The 17500-nt window shown below is 44.8% G+C and overlaps 1 protein-coding gene across 4 annotated transcripts in view; it reads right to left on the minus strand.

The window, feature by feature from the left end:
* Positions 1 to 9011: 9011 nt before the first annotated feature.
* HERC2 (E3 ubiquitin-protein ligase HERC2) overlaps positions 9012 to 17500 on the minus strand; it is a 133965-nt gene continuing 125476 nt past the window's right edge. For all 4 annotated transcript variants that reach the window (XM_076172470.1, XM_076172471.1, XM_076172472.1 and 1 more), the window contains exons 76-85: positions 17352 to 17500; positions 17022 to 17171; positions 15403 to 15610; positions 14236 to 14430; positions 13712 to 13824; positions 12895 to 13085; positions 12531 to 12694; positions 11694 to 11848; positions 11490 to 11579; positions 9012 to 11070 (exon numbers count right to left, since the gene is read on the minus strand). The exon at positions 17352 to 17500 is cut by the window's right edge and continues 4 nt beyond it. In XM_076172470.1, the coding sequence (XP_076028585.1) occupies positions 10879 to 11070; positions 11490 to 11579; positions 11694 to 11848; positions 12531 to 12694; positions 12895 to 13085; positions 13712 to 13824; positions 14236 to 14430; positions 15403 to 15610; positions 17022 to 17171; positions 17352 to 17500 (1607 nt within the window). In that variant the 3' untranslated portion in view covers positions 9012 to 10878. The remainder of the gene's footprint in view (positions 11071 to 11489; positions 11580 to 11693; positions 11849 to 12530; positions 12695 to 12894; positions 13086 to 13711; positions 13825 to 14235; positions 14431 to 15402; positions 15611 to 17021; positions 17172 to 17351) is intronic.

Genomic DNA, 17500 nt, shown 5'->3' on the forward strand with positions numbered 1-17500 from the left:
AGCTTACCCCGTTTAGGATGCAAAACAAATCACTAAGCACACATGACAACAATACTTGCAGAAACCACTTGGAAAATAAAATAAATTAATACCGAATGTTCGGTATTCATTTCTTTTATTTTCCAAGTGGTTTCTGCCCATATAGGATATTGACTGCATAAATTCAAATTGATATTTCAACTACTAGTGACACCCATACAGATACAGCATTCTTTTACAATAGAACAATTTCTACACGAATAAGAATACCTGCCATTTTTCACCTTTATCCTTCCTTAAATCTCTCCTTTAGCACCTCTACAATGCTATAGTGTCCTCAAGGATATTAGCGTTGGTTATTGTCGACGAAATACGAAAGCCGAAAAGGAAGAGTTTAAGTTCGATCCACCATTTTCAGATTGTCGTAGGCATCCCCCCCCCACCCCCAAAAAAAAAAAAAAATTATATATATATATATATATATATATATATATATATATATATATATATATATATATATATATATATATATATATATATATATATACACGACGTAGGCATGTAGGAGTTTTCCGTTTTTTTTTTAGAAATTGGGGGAACAAGCTAGTCAAGCTAATTTTTCAAGACCTATATGAAAGACAAGGAAATTACTGGGCCAAGCAACTACGATCGTACTTGCAAAAGCTAAGCTTAAACCTAGAGGGTCTCAAAACGATAGAAAACCTCAAAGCCAGGATAAATGATATTGACAAACATATGGAAAGCCGGACTGGCAAGTAAACCCTCTTTATCGCATTACAGGCTGTGGAAAAAAAAGAAATAAAAACGGAAGAAGACGTTTATTGAAATAACCTAGACTGGCACTCTATTCCGCGCCAGGACAAACACACGGTAACTAAATTTCAGAAACCGACGCACAAACTGCCCCCTATGCGGGTGGTGCTAAGAAAACCTCGAGTATTTCTTTCTCGAGTGCAACGAGCTATCATCGATCAGAGCCCAAAACAAACTCCTCCAACAACCCTACCCGGAAAACAAAGACGAGATCCTTAAGAAACTATTAATGTTTGATGCTAAAGCAGAAAACCCGGAAGCGAACGGACAAACAATATATAACCTCTGGAAATACAGAGCAATCAAAGTCCGAAATTAAACGACGAGAAACCCACAACGGACGAGGGGTGCCGAAGCCAAGGCGGCGGCGGCGGCACCACCACCAACACCAACTGTAAAATGTGGTACTCCCCAAGGCAGGCGTAGCTCCTCTTGGGGATCGGTGCCACCTGCGTAGAGCTGATGGCCAGGGGTGGTTGCTGCTGTTTGGCCCCCAACTCTTGGGGTTGGGGGGTGGTCCCACGGCGTAGACGCTGCAGCTCCAGGACCAGTGGCATTCCTTGGGGAGACGGGACTGCTCGGACAGACAGTCTAGGGAACGACAACAACAACAACAACAACTGTAAGATGTAAGAAATGAGTGATTCTAGTCCCAGCCTGTAAATCAGGTACCAGCCCTTCAAGCCACACTTCTCGGTGACGAAGTGGTTCACCTATCAGAACTTTTGAAGAATAGAGGTCTCGTTCGATTTGGGGTCCCTATTCTTCAAAAGGGCAAAAGTGGAACACCTATTGTTCAAAAGAGCTACCTAACCTAACATTTTTTTTCTTCTTACGTAGGACCATTATTCTTCACAAGGGCAAAGCTGTGACTGCTATTATTCAAAAGGGGCCGCTGTTCTTCAAAAGCTCCCACTTGCCTAATCAAACAAGCCTTTCAAGAAAGACCACCAAACTCAATACTCCTACAACCCCTCAGCCCCCTGATAAAGTCCCACAAAGAAAACCCTCTCACACCGGACAAGAACCACACTAGCACATATGTGGTCAGGGCACCATCTAGCATGAAGAAAGTACCATCAAGAATAGGCCTGGCCACAGATTCAAACTGCCCCATACAAAAGACACAGAACACCTCATACTGCTATGACCCTACAGTAACAATACAATATCTCTTATCTAAGTGACTAATGGTCCTGCCCAGAGGCTGCAGGTCTTCTGCAAGAGATACCAGGGGCAACAGATTGATAGGTGCCACATTCTGGGAAATGGCCTTCTGCATTGGAGGGTACTAGGTTGTTCCATTTTGTTGTGATATCATAGAGCAAGGTTTCTTAATCTGTGGTGGTAGCAGCCCCAGGGAGTGCTGTAATAAATTTTGTTGATCGAAAGGTTCATTCCTTGCAATGTCATTTCTGTAACCAGACGTTAGTGGGTGTTGGACTACCTAAATAAGATTACAGGTAGTTTTGATGCAGCCCGAAGGGATTTCTCCCCGTCCTCTCCTTTATATGGGGGGACGGAGAGGGGGGGTCGCCGATTTAATGAAGCGGCCTTGCTGTTGATGTGCTGTGTCCTGCGACACTGCTTCTGACCCTGGGCAGTGGACAGGGTGCTGGGATGACCCGTCATCTAGGAGGTGCTAAGATGGGATGGAGGGTGGAGGGGTGTGGAGTGTTTTCGGGGATGAAATGGGTGGGAATGTTTTTGTGCCTTGTCCTTTTTGGCTACCCCCCTGGTAAAGGGGAAAAATGTAATTTTCGCAGGAAAATTAATTTTTCCCTGATACAAACCTGAGGTACTCCTTACACTAGGATATCTTCGTGTAGTGCGAATATTTCTACTGCGAAATTAAAATCCTCACTCTGTGGGTCTGGGCAACGCTTATCCTCAGTAAGGGGCCCCATTGGGGCAAGGGGGGGGGGGCCCTTGCCCTCCACCACAAGTCTCGCACACTATAACCATTCTCTGAGCCAGGTATGAATTAAGCACAAGGTTTGTCAGGCAAGGAGAAGGAACTGTTTAGAGGGGTGGTTGAGGAGGGCCATTAAAGGTAAGGAGTACCTCAGGTTTGTATCAGGGAAAAATTAATTTTCCTGCGAAAATTACATTTGTTCCGAAGAATACAAACTCTTCGGTACTCCTTACACTAGGAGACTCGGACTTAGGAGGGAAGGAAGTTGTTATCTAGCCTGGGAAACCGCTGTAAGGAAAATCTAGTGTGCTAAGACTATGTTGACCAGACCCCTATACATTCCCCTCACTTTGAAGTGCACCCCTTTCTGTTCCCTGGAGTGGAGACAGACAGGTTATAATCACTTTTGTACCACTGAAGGGCTTGAATTGATTCCCTTGGAATGCTTGAGAGCCCGCGGGTAAGGTAAGGGAATGTAAGAGTATGAGAAGGACTTTGGAAAGTTATCCCTGCAGTTGCCGAGCCAGAACCTGGATGAGTTGTCAAGGTCGGCTGTGTGCTCTTGAGGAGGGGTATATAATTTTCAGGACTTCTTGGGCAGCCACTATGGGGCCCAAAGATAAGTTCCCTAAAGATTCCCACATAACTTCTTTGAGGTAAAAGGAAGTGAACATATTCTGGCTCTTCCATATACCTGCTTGAAGAACCTGGTTGACTGACAGATTCTTTCTGATGACTAGGGAGGTCCCTACTGCCCTCAGGTCATGGACAATCTGTGTGGTTCATGTCGCAGGCTCTGCGGATGACTTCCATTGTCCAGTAAGAAATGGAATTCTTAGTGATGGGCTACCTTTAGTAGAGATGAACAACCTCTTTAATTCTGGTCGAAGATGTTCGGTTCTCTTGAGGTAGGTCCGGATGGCTCGTACCGGGCATAGAACTGTTTCAGTCTATTCTCCCCCTGCAAATTCGTCTAAGGACGGAACACTAAAGGACCAGAATCTAGGGTCGGATTTGGCAGGATCTTGGTTTTTGGCAATGAATTGAGGCATGAAAGTGAAGGAGACCTCTTTCCATCCTTTGGAATGGGCGACTCTATAAGAGATGGCATGTAACTCCCCTACTCTCTTGGAAGATGCCAGGGCTAGCAGAAAAAACTGTCCTCTAGGTGAGGTCCTTCAGATGTGCCTCTCGGAGAGGTTCGTAAGGGGGACCCCACAGAGAGTTCAGGACTAATGCCACATCCCGCGGAGGAGAACTGATTTCCCTGGGGGGGCATGATCTTTGAAGTGCCTGAAGAGCATGGAAATTTCCGGTGAAAGGGCTAGGACCATGCCCTTCAGAGAAAACACCTGATTTAGAGCTGCCCTAGAGCCTTGTACTGCCGAGAGGGAGATCTTCTTGGACTTCCTGAGGAAGTGGAAGGAGGCGATCTCAGGAATGGTGGCTCGATCTGGGACTAACTTCCTCGAGTGGCACCAATTTGCAAAGGCATTACATTTCCCTTGATAAAGGTTAGCTGAGGAAGAGCGAATAGGAGTGGACATGTCCTCTGCCACTTCTCTGGGAAAACCCTTCTTTAGGAGGATCCGGACCATAGTCTGAATGCGTGAAGATTGAGTGCTGAAGGGTTTTTGTGCCAAGGCCCGTTGATGGGTGGAAACAGAAGATCTGGTCTTCCCTGAAGGGCCAGAGGCTCTTCTACTGCTAGCTCGAGGGCGTCTGGAAACCATGGGGCTTCAGGCACCAAGGAGCGATCAAAGTCATCCGAAGGTAGGATGCGTGTCTTGCTCTCAGGAGTACCTTCTGGAGCAAGGGAAATGGTGGGAAAGCGTAGGAGTCCAGGTTGTCCCAACTTTGCAGAAGAGCGTCTTCTCCTGCTGCCAGAGGATCCGAGAAAGGGCTGAAATATATTGGGAGTTGGTGATTCCATCTCATTGCAAAAAGGTCCACTAGAGGGGAGCCCCATTTGCTGAGGATGAAGTTCGCTACCTCTCGATAGAGGGACCATTCTGTGTTGATTATCTGATTCTTCCTGCCGAGGTGGTCCGCCCAGACATTCCTCTTCCCCGGGATGTAGCGGGCTTTGAGTGACACCTGGAGATTCTTGGCTAGGTTGAGGATGTCCATCATCAGAAGGCATAGTTCCTGAGAGACTGTGCCCCCCTTGCTCGTTCAGGTAGGCTACTACCGAGGAATTGTCCGACAATATGCCCACTACTTTCCTGAGACTTGATCCTTGAAGTGACGGAGAGCCAGGAGTACTGCTTTCAACTCAAGCCAATTGATATGGGCTGTCCGCTCGACTGTGGACCAGGAACCGCTGATGTGATCGTCGTTGAGGTGGGCTCCCCAGCCCTCCTTGGAGGCATCGGAGAACAGGAGGACTTCAGGGGGAGATGGGCCGAGGGGCATCCCCATGAGAAGGTTGCATGGGCCTTCCTCCAGAGAAGAGAATCCTTTACTTCTTCGGTGAGGGAGATGTGTTGTAGGGGTTCTCCCTCTTGCGGGGCCCACTGAGACTTGAGGAGCCACTGTAGCGGTCGCATTCTTTGTCTACTCCTGGGAATTAATTTCTCTATGGAGGCCATATGGCCCAGGAGGATTTGGCATTGTGTCGCCGTCAGGAACCTGGTCGATAGTGCCTGTGCAACTAGAGAAGCGAGATTCTGGATCCCCTTTTCTACTGAGAAGGACTCCATTAGGGAGGAGTCCAGGACCATACCCAGGTACGTGACTCTCTGTCTTGGTAAGAAATCTGACTGTTCCGGGTTGACTACTGTGCCCAATTTCAGGACAAAGGTTAGGACCATTCTCAGGTGCTCTTGGCATAGCTGGGCGGAATGTGCAAGGATCAGCCAGTTATCCAAGTAACGGAGTAGTTGAATTCCCCTGGAGTGGGACCACGCTGAAACGAGGTTGAACACACTGGAGAAGACTTGGGGTGATGTGGAAAGTCCGAAGCAGAGGCAGGGGAAGTGGAAGGTGTTGCCCCTGTGGATGATTCTGAGGAATTTCCTGGAGGAGGGATGAACTGGTATGTGGAAATAGGCATCTTGGAGGTCCAGCGACACCATGAAGTCCCCTTCCCTGATAGACGCCCTTACGGACTCTGGGGTGTCCATTTGGAACTTCGTCAGGGAAAGGAACTTGTTGAGTGGAGACAAATAGATGACTGGTCTCCACACCCCTGTTGTCTTTTCTACTAGGAATAGCCTTGAGTAGAACCCTGGGTCCGGAGTCGAGACTTCCTCTAAAGCTCCTTTCTGGAGCAGAACGGAGGATTCCTCCGCTAGGGCCCGCCCGCGAGCCGAGTCCGGGTGGAAGCTGCTGACTTGGATGGGATAGGGGGAGAGGTTTGGGACAGTGGGAAAGGGAAGACAATAGCTTGTCTTAATGACTTAGTAGGTCCAGTCTTCCGTCCCGGCCTCTTCCCATGCTCTCCAGTAGAGGGAGGGGCAACCCCCTATCTTGTGCGGAGGGGCTGGCGAATTCCTAGAATTCCTGTGGGGGAGTCCGGAGCCTCTATAATGTTTGCGTCTAGGATCTCTAGTCGTAAAGGGACGGGGCTTTCCTGTCTGCCTTTTCGACTTGGAGTGGAGGGGTAGGGAATCAGCATGCGGGTTAGAAGGGGGGCCCTCGTCAATGGAGCATAAATTTCTCTGAGGAGGGGATCACTGGGGTCTCCTAGGACGGTGTCTCTCCTGCGGGACTCAATGTTGGCCCAAGACGTTAAGAGGCAGGCCGCTTAATGCTTCAGAGCTCTGCTCGAGCATTCCCATAGAGCCTGGAGGTTGCATTCCCCTTGGGGTTGCAGCCCGGGTAAAAACTCCCTTACTGAAGCCAAGACGCGTTCCAGCCAGGAGTGCACCGCGAGAGAGAGAGCCAGGGCCTGAACGAGGTCCCTGGATTCTCTGCCGGAAAGGATGACGTTTCTTCTGAGCAGTGAATCCACGTCCGCTTTGACAAGCTCTGGTAACCGAGCCGGGATCAAGGCTGCTTAAGGTTTGTCCCTGATGGGAAGTAGAAGCGTTTTTGCTGTTCCACTGGAACAGAGCGCCAACGCGGTTTTTCGGTTGCCCGCTTTGTGAGTGCGTCGGAGGCCTGGTTCATGGCTCGTACCGCTGTGTACTCCATGGGAGTTGGTTTTGTTGTTTGAAAATTGCCCGTCCTGAAGATTTCAGACTCGAACGTGACTTCCACTTCCTGTGGAAGGCTCAGTTGATTAGCTCTCCTAACTTTAGAGAGGATCTCTGAGCAGGAGGGTGTAACAACCATCGGGGATTCCGACTGGGAATCCTGCGAAGTTTGGTAACTTGCCCTCTCAACCCCGGCGCTGTGGACGTCGTCGCCGTCGTGGCTGGCGCCTGTCCACCCGCGACTAACGCGCGCGTGGGTACACCTCGGGCCTCCTGCCCCCCGGGCATAGAAAGGGTTCCGTGAATGACCCGGCTCGTCTTACGATTGGAGGAAGGAGGACTGCGGGACTCCCGAGAAGGAGGAGAGGCCGAAGCGCTCGTCGGCTCCAAAATCGGGTCCTTTGTCCGTGGGGGGGGGGGGGGGGTGAGCTGCCGGGCCGCGTCGCGGGGGGGGGCCGCCTGCGGACGCATCCGGGAAAAAGCTCGTACTCGGGGGATAGTTCGCGGGGGCCAGAGGCGCATGCCCGTCGAAGCTAACCGCCTTGGGTGATGGAATAGGAGGTAATTGGCTTGAGACTGACTCGAGGTAGCCGTTCTACAACCTTTCCGTCTACTACGTTTTGGAGGAGGGGGACCGGGCCGCGTCGCGGGGGGGGGGGGGGCCGCCTGCGGACGCATCCGGGAAAAAGCTCGTACTCGGGGGATAGTTCGCGGGGGCCAGAGGCGCATGCCCGTCGAAGCTAACCGCCTTGGGTGATGGAATAGGAGGTAATTGGCTTGAGACTGACTCGAAGTAGCCGTTATACAACCTTTCCGTCTACTACGTTTTGGAGGAGGGGGAGAACTGCCCTTGTCCTCCGCCAGCGCAGCATGCCTTCTCTTTGTTTCGGGTGAGCGGGGAAGGGATCTTCCCTGCGCGCGTACTTTGTTCTTTGCCTGCACTTTCTTGTGAGCATGAAAATACGCGGACCACTGCTTATCGTCCCAATGAGCAAGCGACCGCATCCGGGAAAAATCTCGGACAGGAACGGTAGCTAGAGGTGGCCTGAGGCGCATGTCCGTCTACGCTAACCGTCCTGGTTAAAGGAATAAAGGACAACTTGGCTTCCTGTCTACTACGTCGTGGAGGAGGGAGAGAATTGCTCGTCTCCTCTGAAGCCGTAGTCTGCCTTCTCTTGTTTTTGGGGGGGTGAAGAGGGAAGCCACTTTCTATGCTCGCGCACCTCCTCCCCTGCATGCGCCTTCCCGTAAACATGAAAGTACACGGAACACTGACTATCATCTCACTGAATGCACGTCTCACACGGGGATGAAGGCGAACACTCAAGAGCTATACACTGGAAACACCAAATGTGAGGATCCACCTGGGCTGGCGGTAAGGGGGGTGAGATAAAGGCATCTCCCTTCGGCGAAGGCAGCAAACCTCTCCTGACCACAACAATACTGGAACCAGAGTCCATACTTACAGTGAAGGGCAGGATACCCGGTGGCGGTTAAGGGAACAATACTTAAGAAATTCCAGGACACAGGACGGCGTAGGGAAAACCCCGATGAAATTGAAGGACGACGAACTCCTCTGCGTCCTGGGAGTGAGCTGGCGACAATCGAAGCGGATTGCTCGATTCTCGGCCCATACGTAAACAGAGAACCGGCGAGTAATTAACGGTTCGCTGCCGCGCCAACAATGGAGTTTGACTGAGAATCGGCCCACCAAGGGGGAAACCGACAAAAACTAAACATGTATAGTAGAGAGATGTTAACGCGGTCACTACTGCGAAGAGAATGGTTATAGTGTGCGAGACTTGTGGTGGAGGGCAAGCCCCCCCCCCCCCCCCCTTGCCCCAATGGGCCCTTACTGAGGATAAGCGTTGCCCAGACCCACAGAGTGAGGATTTTAATTTCGCAGTAGAAATATTTGCGCTACACGAAGATATCCTAGTGTAAGGAGTACCGAAGAGTTTGTATTCTTCGGAACAAAAGCCTTGGTATATGTATGTATGTACTGAGGTTGGAAAATGTTTATAAACTGTCACAGAACCTCCACACATGGACACTCATCTTGATCTTTACTATTCAACATTAAGTCTTATCATCTAGCTATTGTCTACTTCCATCTTAAAGCTTGGTCTTCACAAATGAAACACTTTGTTTGATTGGTTCTTTCTGTATTTGATTAATGTGAACAAAATATTTTAAAAGCAAAAGCCAACTCTACAGCATTGTGATTTTTGTTTTTTTATTGCATTCTGAAATATCTTTCACCATTGTGAAAAGATCAAAGATCATAACAGGCAATGCTATGTTGTACCACATGTTTGAATTCCGAGGATACTGTAAAGAGGACACCAGGGTGCTGAGAATACCAAATGCTACAGCAAAGCATCAAGAAAACCTTTTGCAATCAAATACAACTTTCATATACATCCAGAATAGTCATAACTTTACTTCATGTTCTGCCTGCATGCAGTATAAATAATTCACTTAATTTTTTTTATTATGCATTTGGCAATTTTTTTGTGTGTGAAGGCAGTGATATACATAAATATTTTCAAATATAATCTTATGTATTTGGTAAAATATGTTAATTTTAAATGCCCCATATTTGCTCAATGAACACTGTTTGCAATCAGAAATGCTACCTGTATGCATTAAGAAGTGCTCACTACCAAAAAATATGCTACATGTACACTATGCATTATGACCAGTGCCTGCAATACCAAATACCAATAAATATGAACAATACTCTCCATCCGTCCAGACAACCTCCGAAAGGACAATATTATTAGCTACCTAAACAGCTATTAAAACTGACCTATTTTAGTCACACTGTGTCAACTAAAGCATTGCCTTCATGACAGACTATATTTCATTACAAGGAAAATACAACAGAAGAACCTCTGCATTCATTCGTCTCGTTCATTTGTTCATTCATCACAACAGTTAAGGTGATCTACTAGTTTAATGCCTACCAAGAAAGCTAGATGCAGCAAAGCCATACTGTCCGCAGGGCAAGATGCAGTTGTATCTTACACGGTTTTATTTTTGCTTTGCCTCCTCATTTAGCTTTTCCTCTTAAGGACTTTCAAGATCAATACTAACACTCTTTATACTTTATATTTTCCTTTTCAACATCACAGATTTAACTACCATCTACACTATGTAGCAAATCAATGTGGTGGATATTTTCGACAACAAAGTTGTGGAACATTTCTGATACTTAAAACTTTCAGAGCTGTGATCTGATCAAGAAAATAATATGTATACATAAATGGACTAGTCTGGTAGTGTAGTTGGCGCAGCAAGGTAAGTTCCAAAAAATTGTGGATGAAATATTTATAGACCATGATTAAGCGACTGCATGCCAGTCATCACAGTCCTACAACTTCGCTTCATCAGGTCACCAATGCTACAACCTTGTGCAAGGGGGAAGAAAACAAAGTTAATCCCCATCCATCATGAGGAGGTTAAAGCACCTTGTAGGAGATTAAAACTATAAACATCACCCTTCCAATTCATAACCTATTCAAAAAAACTATATGAACAAGCTGACATATCACAGTTATATAACAAAAATAACAATTCACTTTTCATTACCTGGGTTACTATATATTTCCAATTTACGCCAGGTATCGTAACACATGGCCCCATAAAATATGTAATTAATATGCACAATTTAAACATCTTTTTCATAAGAATTACATAGAACAATGGAAGAAAAGTTAGATATACTCTTCCAACCTGATACTTAACCACTTCAGCCCAGTAGTATACTTTCTTCTTCTTCTTTTGAAATTCAAACCATTTTATTTACATCAGGGACTTGTTCATGTATTACCAGATTATGTCCTGGTTGATCAATTTTCTCTTGCTCTAAGAAAGCCCCCTGGACTGAAGAAGTTAACATCAAGTTGTTGAGACTCCACTGGCCTATCTTTTTCCCATATTCTTCTCAGCTTTGCATGGTACACAAGCCCACACTCAAAGCTAGTGCAGATAATGACGTGCTGTACGCTATGAGGAGTAGAGAGAGACACAGTCTGCCATTGGTTCGTAGCTCCCAATAGAATCCCAGTCATCTGTGTCTGACTCAGATGAACCATTGTCTTCCACCCCCGTACCAGTCATTGCCACACGAGCATAGTCGTCTGTATCAATGCTCTTGCAGAAGTGGATGGCATACTTCAACTTTTCTCGCAACACAGCCTGTAATCAATGTTACGTCAACATAAAAATTAAATGAAAGGGAGATAAAAACTACTGAAATCATTCCCAACACTCTACCATCTCAGTCCTCTTTGACCTACACTGACAACTCTCTTTCCATTCTCATTCTCTGCCTCATCTTCACCTTTCTCACTCAATCTACTGTTGTAACAGGAACAAAACAGATAACAAATGTAAGTTCAGGGGAAAGTTTGACCAATGGTAGCACAGAGATGGTACCCATGAGAATAGTTCTTATCCTATGTATTAATATTAGATAAACTCTATTTGGTATAGAATGGTTTCAACATTATAAACATTATGTTGGTGTTCTTATTATGAAAACTTTTGTTTTTTATTTCAATGCAGTCTTCTCAAGCCAGTGCAAAAGAACCTGCTAGGAAAATAAAAATTCTCACCTTGCATGAATATCTTGGCATTTTGAGGAGGAAGAAACAGGTGTAGGACTCAGGTAAGAAGTTGTCAGGAGGACTATACTTGTCTAGCACCTGCATTTGGTTGAAAAATTATATTAGCATAACACCATGTGCAGAATAAACCTACTTTTCAACTATTTATACTTAGTAAACAGCAATACCATTTTTGTTGGATTATTTCCTAACCTGGAAAACAAAGTCCCTTCCTCTGAAATCAGCGATAGTTCTGGGCAGCCGAGTACGTCCCCACACGAAGCGTAAGAACAAGGAGCGTTCAGCCGTAGTGAATTCCTCCATCACTTCCCAGAACCAGCTGACCAGTTGTGATGATGCCTCCACACCTAGATGAGAGAAATTAATATCAGAGCCAAAAAAACATTAAACATGTAATGTGGTGCAGATGTTACTAAAGTGTTGTTGTTCATGACGCAAATATCTTAAGTGTGTATGGGTTGCATGTACTGTTCAGCATGAATTACAGTTCACTGCAGTGTTTGTGGTTGTCACAGTTGTCAATAAAATGTGTTAGATCCAACTTTACCAAACCATTGGTAGAAGGCAAGATCCTTCAAGTGTACAGATGTCCTAAGCTAGTACAAGATTAAACATATTTTGATTTAACAGTTCTATATGCAATACAGTCTTACTGTTTTAGTCTATTTTAGATACAGGGATGATCTGTCATCCATGAGGAGCTAAGATGAGAGGGAGGAAAGGGTGGTGGATGCGAGTGGAATTGGTGGGAGTGGGTACTTGCCTTTTGACTTGGCTACCTCCTTTGTAAAGGGGAAAGAGCCCTTGGTACACAGATAGTTTTAGTCTGTCTATTACAAGGCAATCTTGTTCTTTTGACTGTATACCCTATGTCCAATAAAGTACTAAAAACTGTCAAACAATCAGTCCGTTTCCCCAAGTCTCTCTTTAAGGAGACCCATAGTTCCCAGGCAACTGGCAATGGTCATTGCATACAATGAAAACTATACCACTACCCAGTAACTCTAAGACATAAATCTATTATCTCACCTTTATAGGTTGCTACACTCTTAAGTAGGTTAAGTGGTATATCAGGAGAGCCACAAACCATAGTTTCTAACTCATAAGGAGTAAAGAGTGAAAGCAGAGGAACTGGGACAACACGGCTCATTCCTCTCCGCACTGAAGCCACCTGGGCATCAAATTCATGCAATCTGCAAGAAAATTATTTACATTTTTCACATAACTTCCCATTATTTCACATCTCCAAACATTATAATATGATGTTCAATTTAGGATATATACTAAACATATCATTCACTTTAAAGTTCTAAAAGAAATATATTTAATTTTGAGAGCAAAAACAATTCATTTCAATGGAAAAGAAAATCATAAGACATTGTGCTCCACATACCTATAATTCAGAGCTAGGCGCACATATTCGTGTCTGTTTGCTGGAGAAACTCTTGTATAGCGTGACGACAGAGAAACCTCATGTCCCGCAGCAGAAGTGGTGGTGAAGGGAAGGTCCAGGCTCACAAATGCCTTATCGTCTCCTTCCATCTGCTGCACACACATTAACCCAGGCACATAGTGACGGTCCACCTATTACATCAAAATATAAATGACATTAATGCATATGCAATAATAAAAAATTAATTGATACATATCGCAAACAATTAACAAATTAGATATTTTCAATTTCTTTCCCTTGTGAGCAGGAAACTTCTAAGGGGATGGAAATTATAATTTACTTTTTTTTTTCTCACTCATAATTTAATAGTCCTTCTTCCACAAGAAGCCATGATAACAGGGGAAAACAAATGGGTGCTCAATGAGTGTTGGATGGGGGGTGATGGGGATGGAAGGTGAGGGAGTATATGTAAGAAATAATAAGACGCAACCTGAAGGGATTTCTCCTTGTCTTCTCCTTTTCTGCACAAGGGGACAGAGAAGGGGGGGGGGGGGTCGCCAATTTAATGAAGTGGCCTTGCTGTGGATGTGCTGTGTCTTGTGACACTGTTTCTAACCCAGGGCAGTGGACAAGATGCAGGGATGACACGTCATCCAGGAGGTGCCAAGAGAAGAGGGAGGGAAGAGGGTGGAGGGGAGTGGAGTATGATAGGGATGGAATGGGTGGGAGTAGATTTTTATGCCTTTGTTTTTTGGCTACCTCCCTTATAAGAAGGAAAAAACCTTTGGTATATGTATGTATACATAGACAGACCAACCTCTGTAATATCAGCTGGGTTGAGTGGCATTCCAGCTAACTGCTTCCATACCGGCTCAGCCAAGTTGAGACTTAGTGGACTTCCCGTGCGGATGGCAATACCCATCATTACACCTGTGTCAATCAACATTATCATGTTAGAAGAAACAAATATCCCAGTATGAGGGTAATGCTCAGTAAACTTTTTTCAAACTAGGAGCTACCATCAGACCTACAGGATCAAGAAATTACTTTCTGATGATAAAGATATGGTCTAACGTCACACACTCCCCACCCTATCAGGAGGCTAGGACGGTGCCCCTCACAGAGGGCTTTGTAGCATGGAATTTAATGAATCATGCCCTTGGTTCAACTTCACTGGCGGCAGGATTCGAACCGCCCTCACATCGACCTTCACTGCAAGTAACGACGCCCTAACCCGTTCAGCCAGCAAGCTTCCTAACTTTCTAAACCTTCTTAAAATGTATATACTTATTTATTTGTCTATTTATTTTTTTCTAGAGAAAGTAAAAATTATTTACATACCCAGAAATGTGAACATGTTGGTATGGTGCTGTGAATTTGCTTGTGGGTTAAAAAGGAAACAATCCCGAGAAGTGCCAGCTTCATCACGTCCATTAGGTGTCGGGATAAGGAGTGGCAAGGACCCATTCATGAGTTCATCACACATTTCTGCAACACTTTCACTGTAGCCACCTCCACAGTCATCAACACTTTCACCTGGAAAGATACGTGTAATCTGTTAACATCTGTAATACATAAAGTGTTCCACAAGCTTTGTCTTGCTTCTCTATTTTCACACGAGGGGATGTGGAGGGAAGGTCACCATGTAAATTTGATACATGGCCCTGCTGTGCATGTGCTGTGTCTTGTTGCACTGCTTCTGACCTAGGCAGAGGGCAGGAAACAAAGGAACACTCTTCATCCACAAGGTGCTAAGATAAAAAGGGGACAAATGGGTGATGAATGTGAGTGGGACAGGTGGGGGTATGTGCATGTCTAGGCTGGTTATCTCTCTCATAAAGGGGAAGAAGCCTCATGGTTTATAAATAGATTTATGCATACACATACTCTGGTACCTGAATGTGGTCCTGCAAAATGGACAGCAAAGCTGCATATTTCCAAAAGCTGTCGACCCCCTTACCTCCATCAGGAGATGCAACCTTGAGGGGCTGACACTTGGTTTTTGGACCTGGCCTAAGATCTCTCTATCAGCTTCAGCTGTATTTCTTACACTTTTTTTACATATGGAGAGCTGATAATCAGTGACTGTTCTTCACTCCCTACAACTTTCAGGCAGTGACATAGAAACAGAACCACAACACAGACAACAGTACAATTTCTTCCTGGAGAAATTTGTGGGAGATTCCTAAGATCATTGCCAGCCACTGTCAGGCTATGGGGTTTTCCACTTAGTAAAATGTGAAGCAATGACTGAATGATTGATTGTATGTATATATCTATGTATTTACCTAGTTGTATTTTACGGGAAGAGAGCTATGGTCGTAGTGACCCACTTTTGTATCTTTCCACATCCAGTTTGTTCTTAAAATCATGTATAGTTTTAGCACTCACTGTTTCCTCCTCCAGTTTGTTCCAGATATCTATCACTATATGTGTGTATATGTGTGCATGATATATATATATATATCAGTCTAAATTCCCTATGTCTTCTTCAAGCACACAACTTACCTACGAACTTCACTTTCCAAACCCGATGTGGCAGAAATAGAGCCTCCTGGGTGAGCAGAGCCATCTTAGACACCATCTGACCAAACACGGACTTCATACCATCTGGTCCAGCCAGACCTCCCCGTGATCGAGACCTCTTTACACTGATACGATTTAATTCCACGATGGGGCCGTGTTGTCTATCTCTTACCATTGTTGCTTGAACCACCTTTAAAAGAAATAAATAGTTAAAGATTAACACCAAAAATATTCTGTATAGGCATAAAGTTCACTTATGTTTAATGGAATCTTGTTTTTTTTTTTAATTTGATTCAATGTCACAAATGCATCCTTATGGAAGACTTTCTTAAATCATAACGTGTGAAAAATTACTATTTTGAAAAATTAATAAGTAATGAACCAATATAACTATGAAAGAAAGCTAGTGAAGGGATAATGTTTTCCTTTATGAATCATAGCTAATCAATGTGAGAAAAATCTTTGAAGACTAACACTAATTACATCCTATACTAAGATTGAAGATATATCCTCTCATGATATACACTGAAAAATACATGAATTATATAATTAAATCAGGATTAAAAAGTGTTATGACAAAAGGGATTAAAAATTCATGAGAAATGTGGCAGGAAAGGGAGCAGTGGAGGTGGAGGTAAATTGTAGACTGAGAGAAGCACGTATATACCTTGGGGGATTAAAAAGTGTTATGAGAAATAGTCAACTGGGAATGGATGCAAAGAGGAGATTATATGAAGGGGTGATTGTGCCAATGGCACAGTATGGGGCATAGACTTGGAATTTAAGAGAGGCAAAGAGAAGTTTAAGTGTATTTAAGATGACACGTCTTGAGAAGTATGGTAGGGGTTACAAGGTTGGATAATGAGAGATGAGGTGAGGAGAGGGAGGGTGGAAAAGAAGATGGCAGATAGGGCTGATGAAAGAGTACTGGAATGTTTTGGTCACGTGGAAAGAATGGGCAAAAAAAAAGATTAGTAAAAGAGGTGGATGGAGTGAACTTGAGGGGATGACTGAGGATGAGATGGATAGATGGGGTGAAAGGGGCTGATGTAAGGAAGTTTGAAGAAGGTACAGCTACCCCCGAGAGGCTACAACCAGTCAATCCTTGAGGTGGTAGCAAGGCAGAGAAAGGAGTAGGCAGGAGATAGGGGTGAGTGGAAAATGGCTGTGTAAAGATAATACTGTGATGCAAAGGAAGGGAGGGCATGGGGGATGGAGGGGGAATAGGGAGTGGTGAAGGGGTTTCTCCCCCGTCGAGATGACCTTTCATCCACAAGGAGCTAAGATGAGAGGGAAACAAGGGTAGTGGATAGGAGTGGAATGGGTGGGAGTGAAATATGTGGGAGTGAAATGGGTGGGAGTGGGTGTGTGCCTTTTGACTTGGCTATCTCCCTTTTGAGGGGGGGAAAAGCCCTTGGTATATAGATTATGAAATCATCTATCTATATACCAAAGGCTTTTTCCACCTTACCAGCGAGGTAGCCAAGGTCAAAAGGCATATATCTACCCTCACCCATCTTATCCCTATTCATTCCATTCACATTCACAACCCTACCTCATCCCCATCTCAGCTCCTTAGGAATATAAAACCATAAGTTTACCTTTTTGAAAGCAGTTTCTTTGGCTGAAGCAACAAGAATAACTCTGAGTTTGTCAACAGGATGTGCTTCTTCATTGCCTTCCAGTTTGCCACAAAGATCAAACATAGCAATACTTTGACACAACAGGTCAGAGAAATGGTGGAGCAGTACCTGTAAACAGCAAGGAAAAGAAAATTAAATATGATGGGAAAAAAAAAATATAATTGATTTCAGCATTCAAACTACATTTCATAACCTTTTACACCCTACCTTTCCATCAGGACAATTTTCTTACACATTATACAATTATTTCTCAATTGAGGATTAAAAGTAAGGATGAAAAATACCTACCAGTCTGTTCCGTAGAATGTGAAGTGGAACTTCCTTTAGTAGGTCATATTCTATGGGCACCTGCTGGGGCAGCCTGCCAGCACTGACAGCTCGACTTGTGCTCCATGCTAAAGTGTGGGCAGAGCCACAAGCCACTCTGTTAATCTTCT

The sequence above is a fragment of the Oratosquilla oratoria genome, chromosome 33, assembly GCF_046742065.1.
Source record: "Oratosquilla oratoria isolate Oo_2021 chromosome 33, ASM4674206v1, whole genome shotgun sequence".
In the NCBI taxonomy this organism is placed as follows: Eukaryota; Metazoa; Arthropoda; class Malacostraca; order Stomatopoda; family Squillidae; genus Oratosquilla; species Oratosquilla oratoria.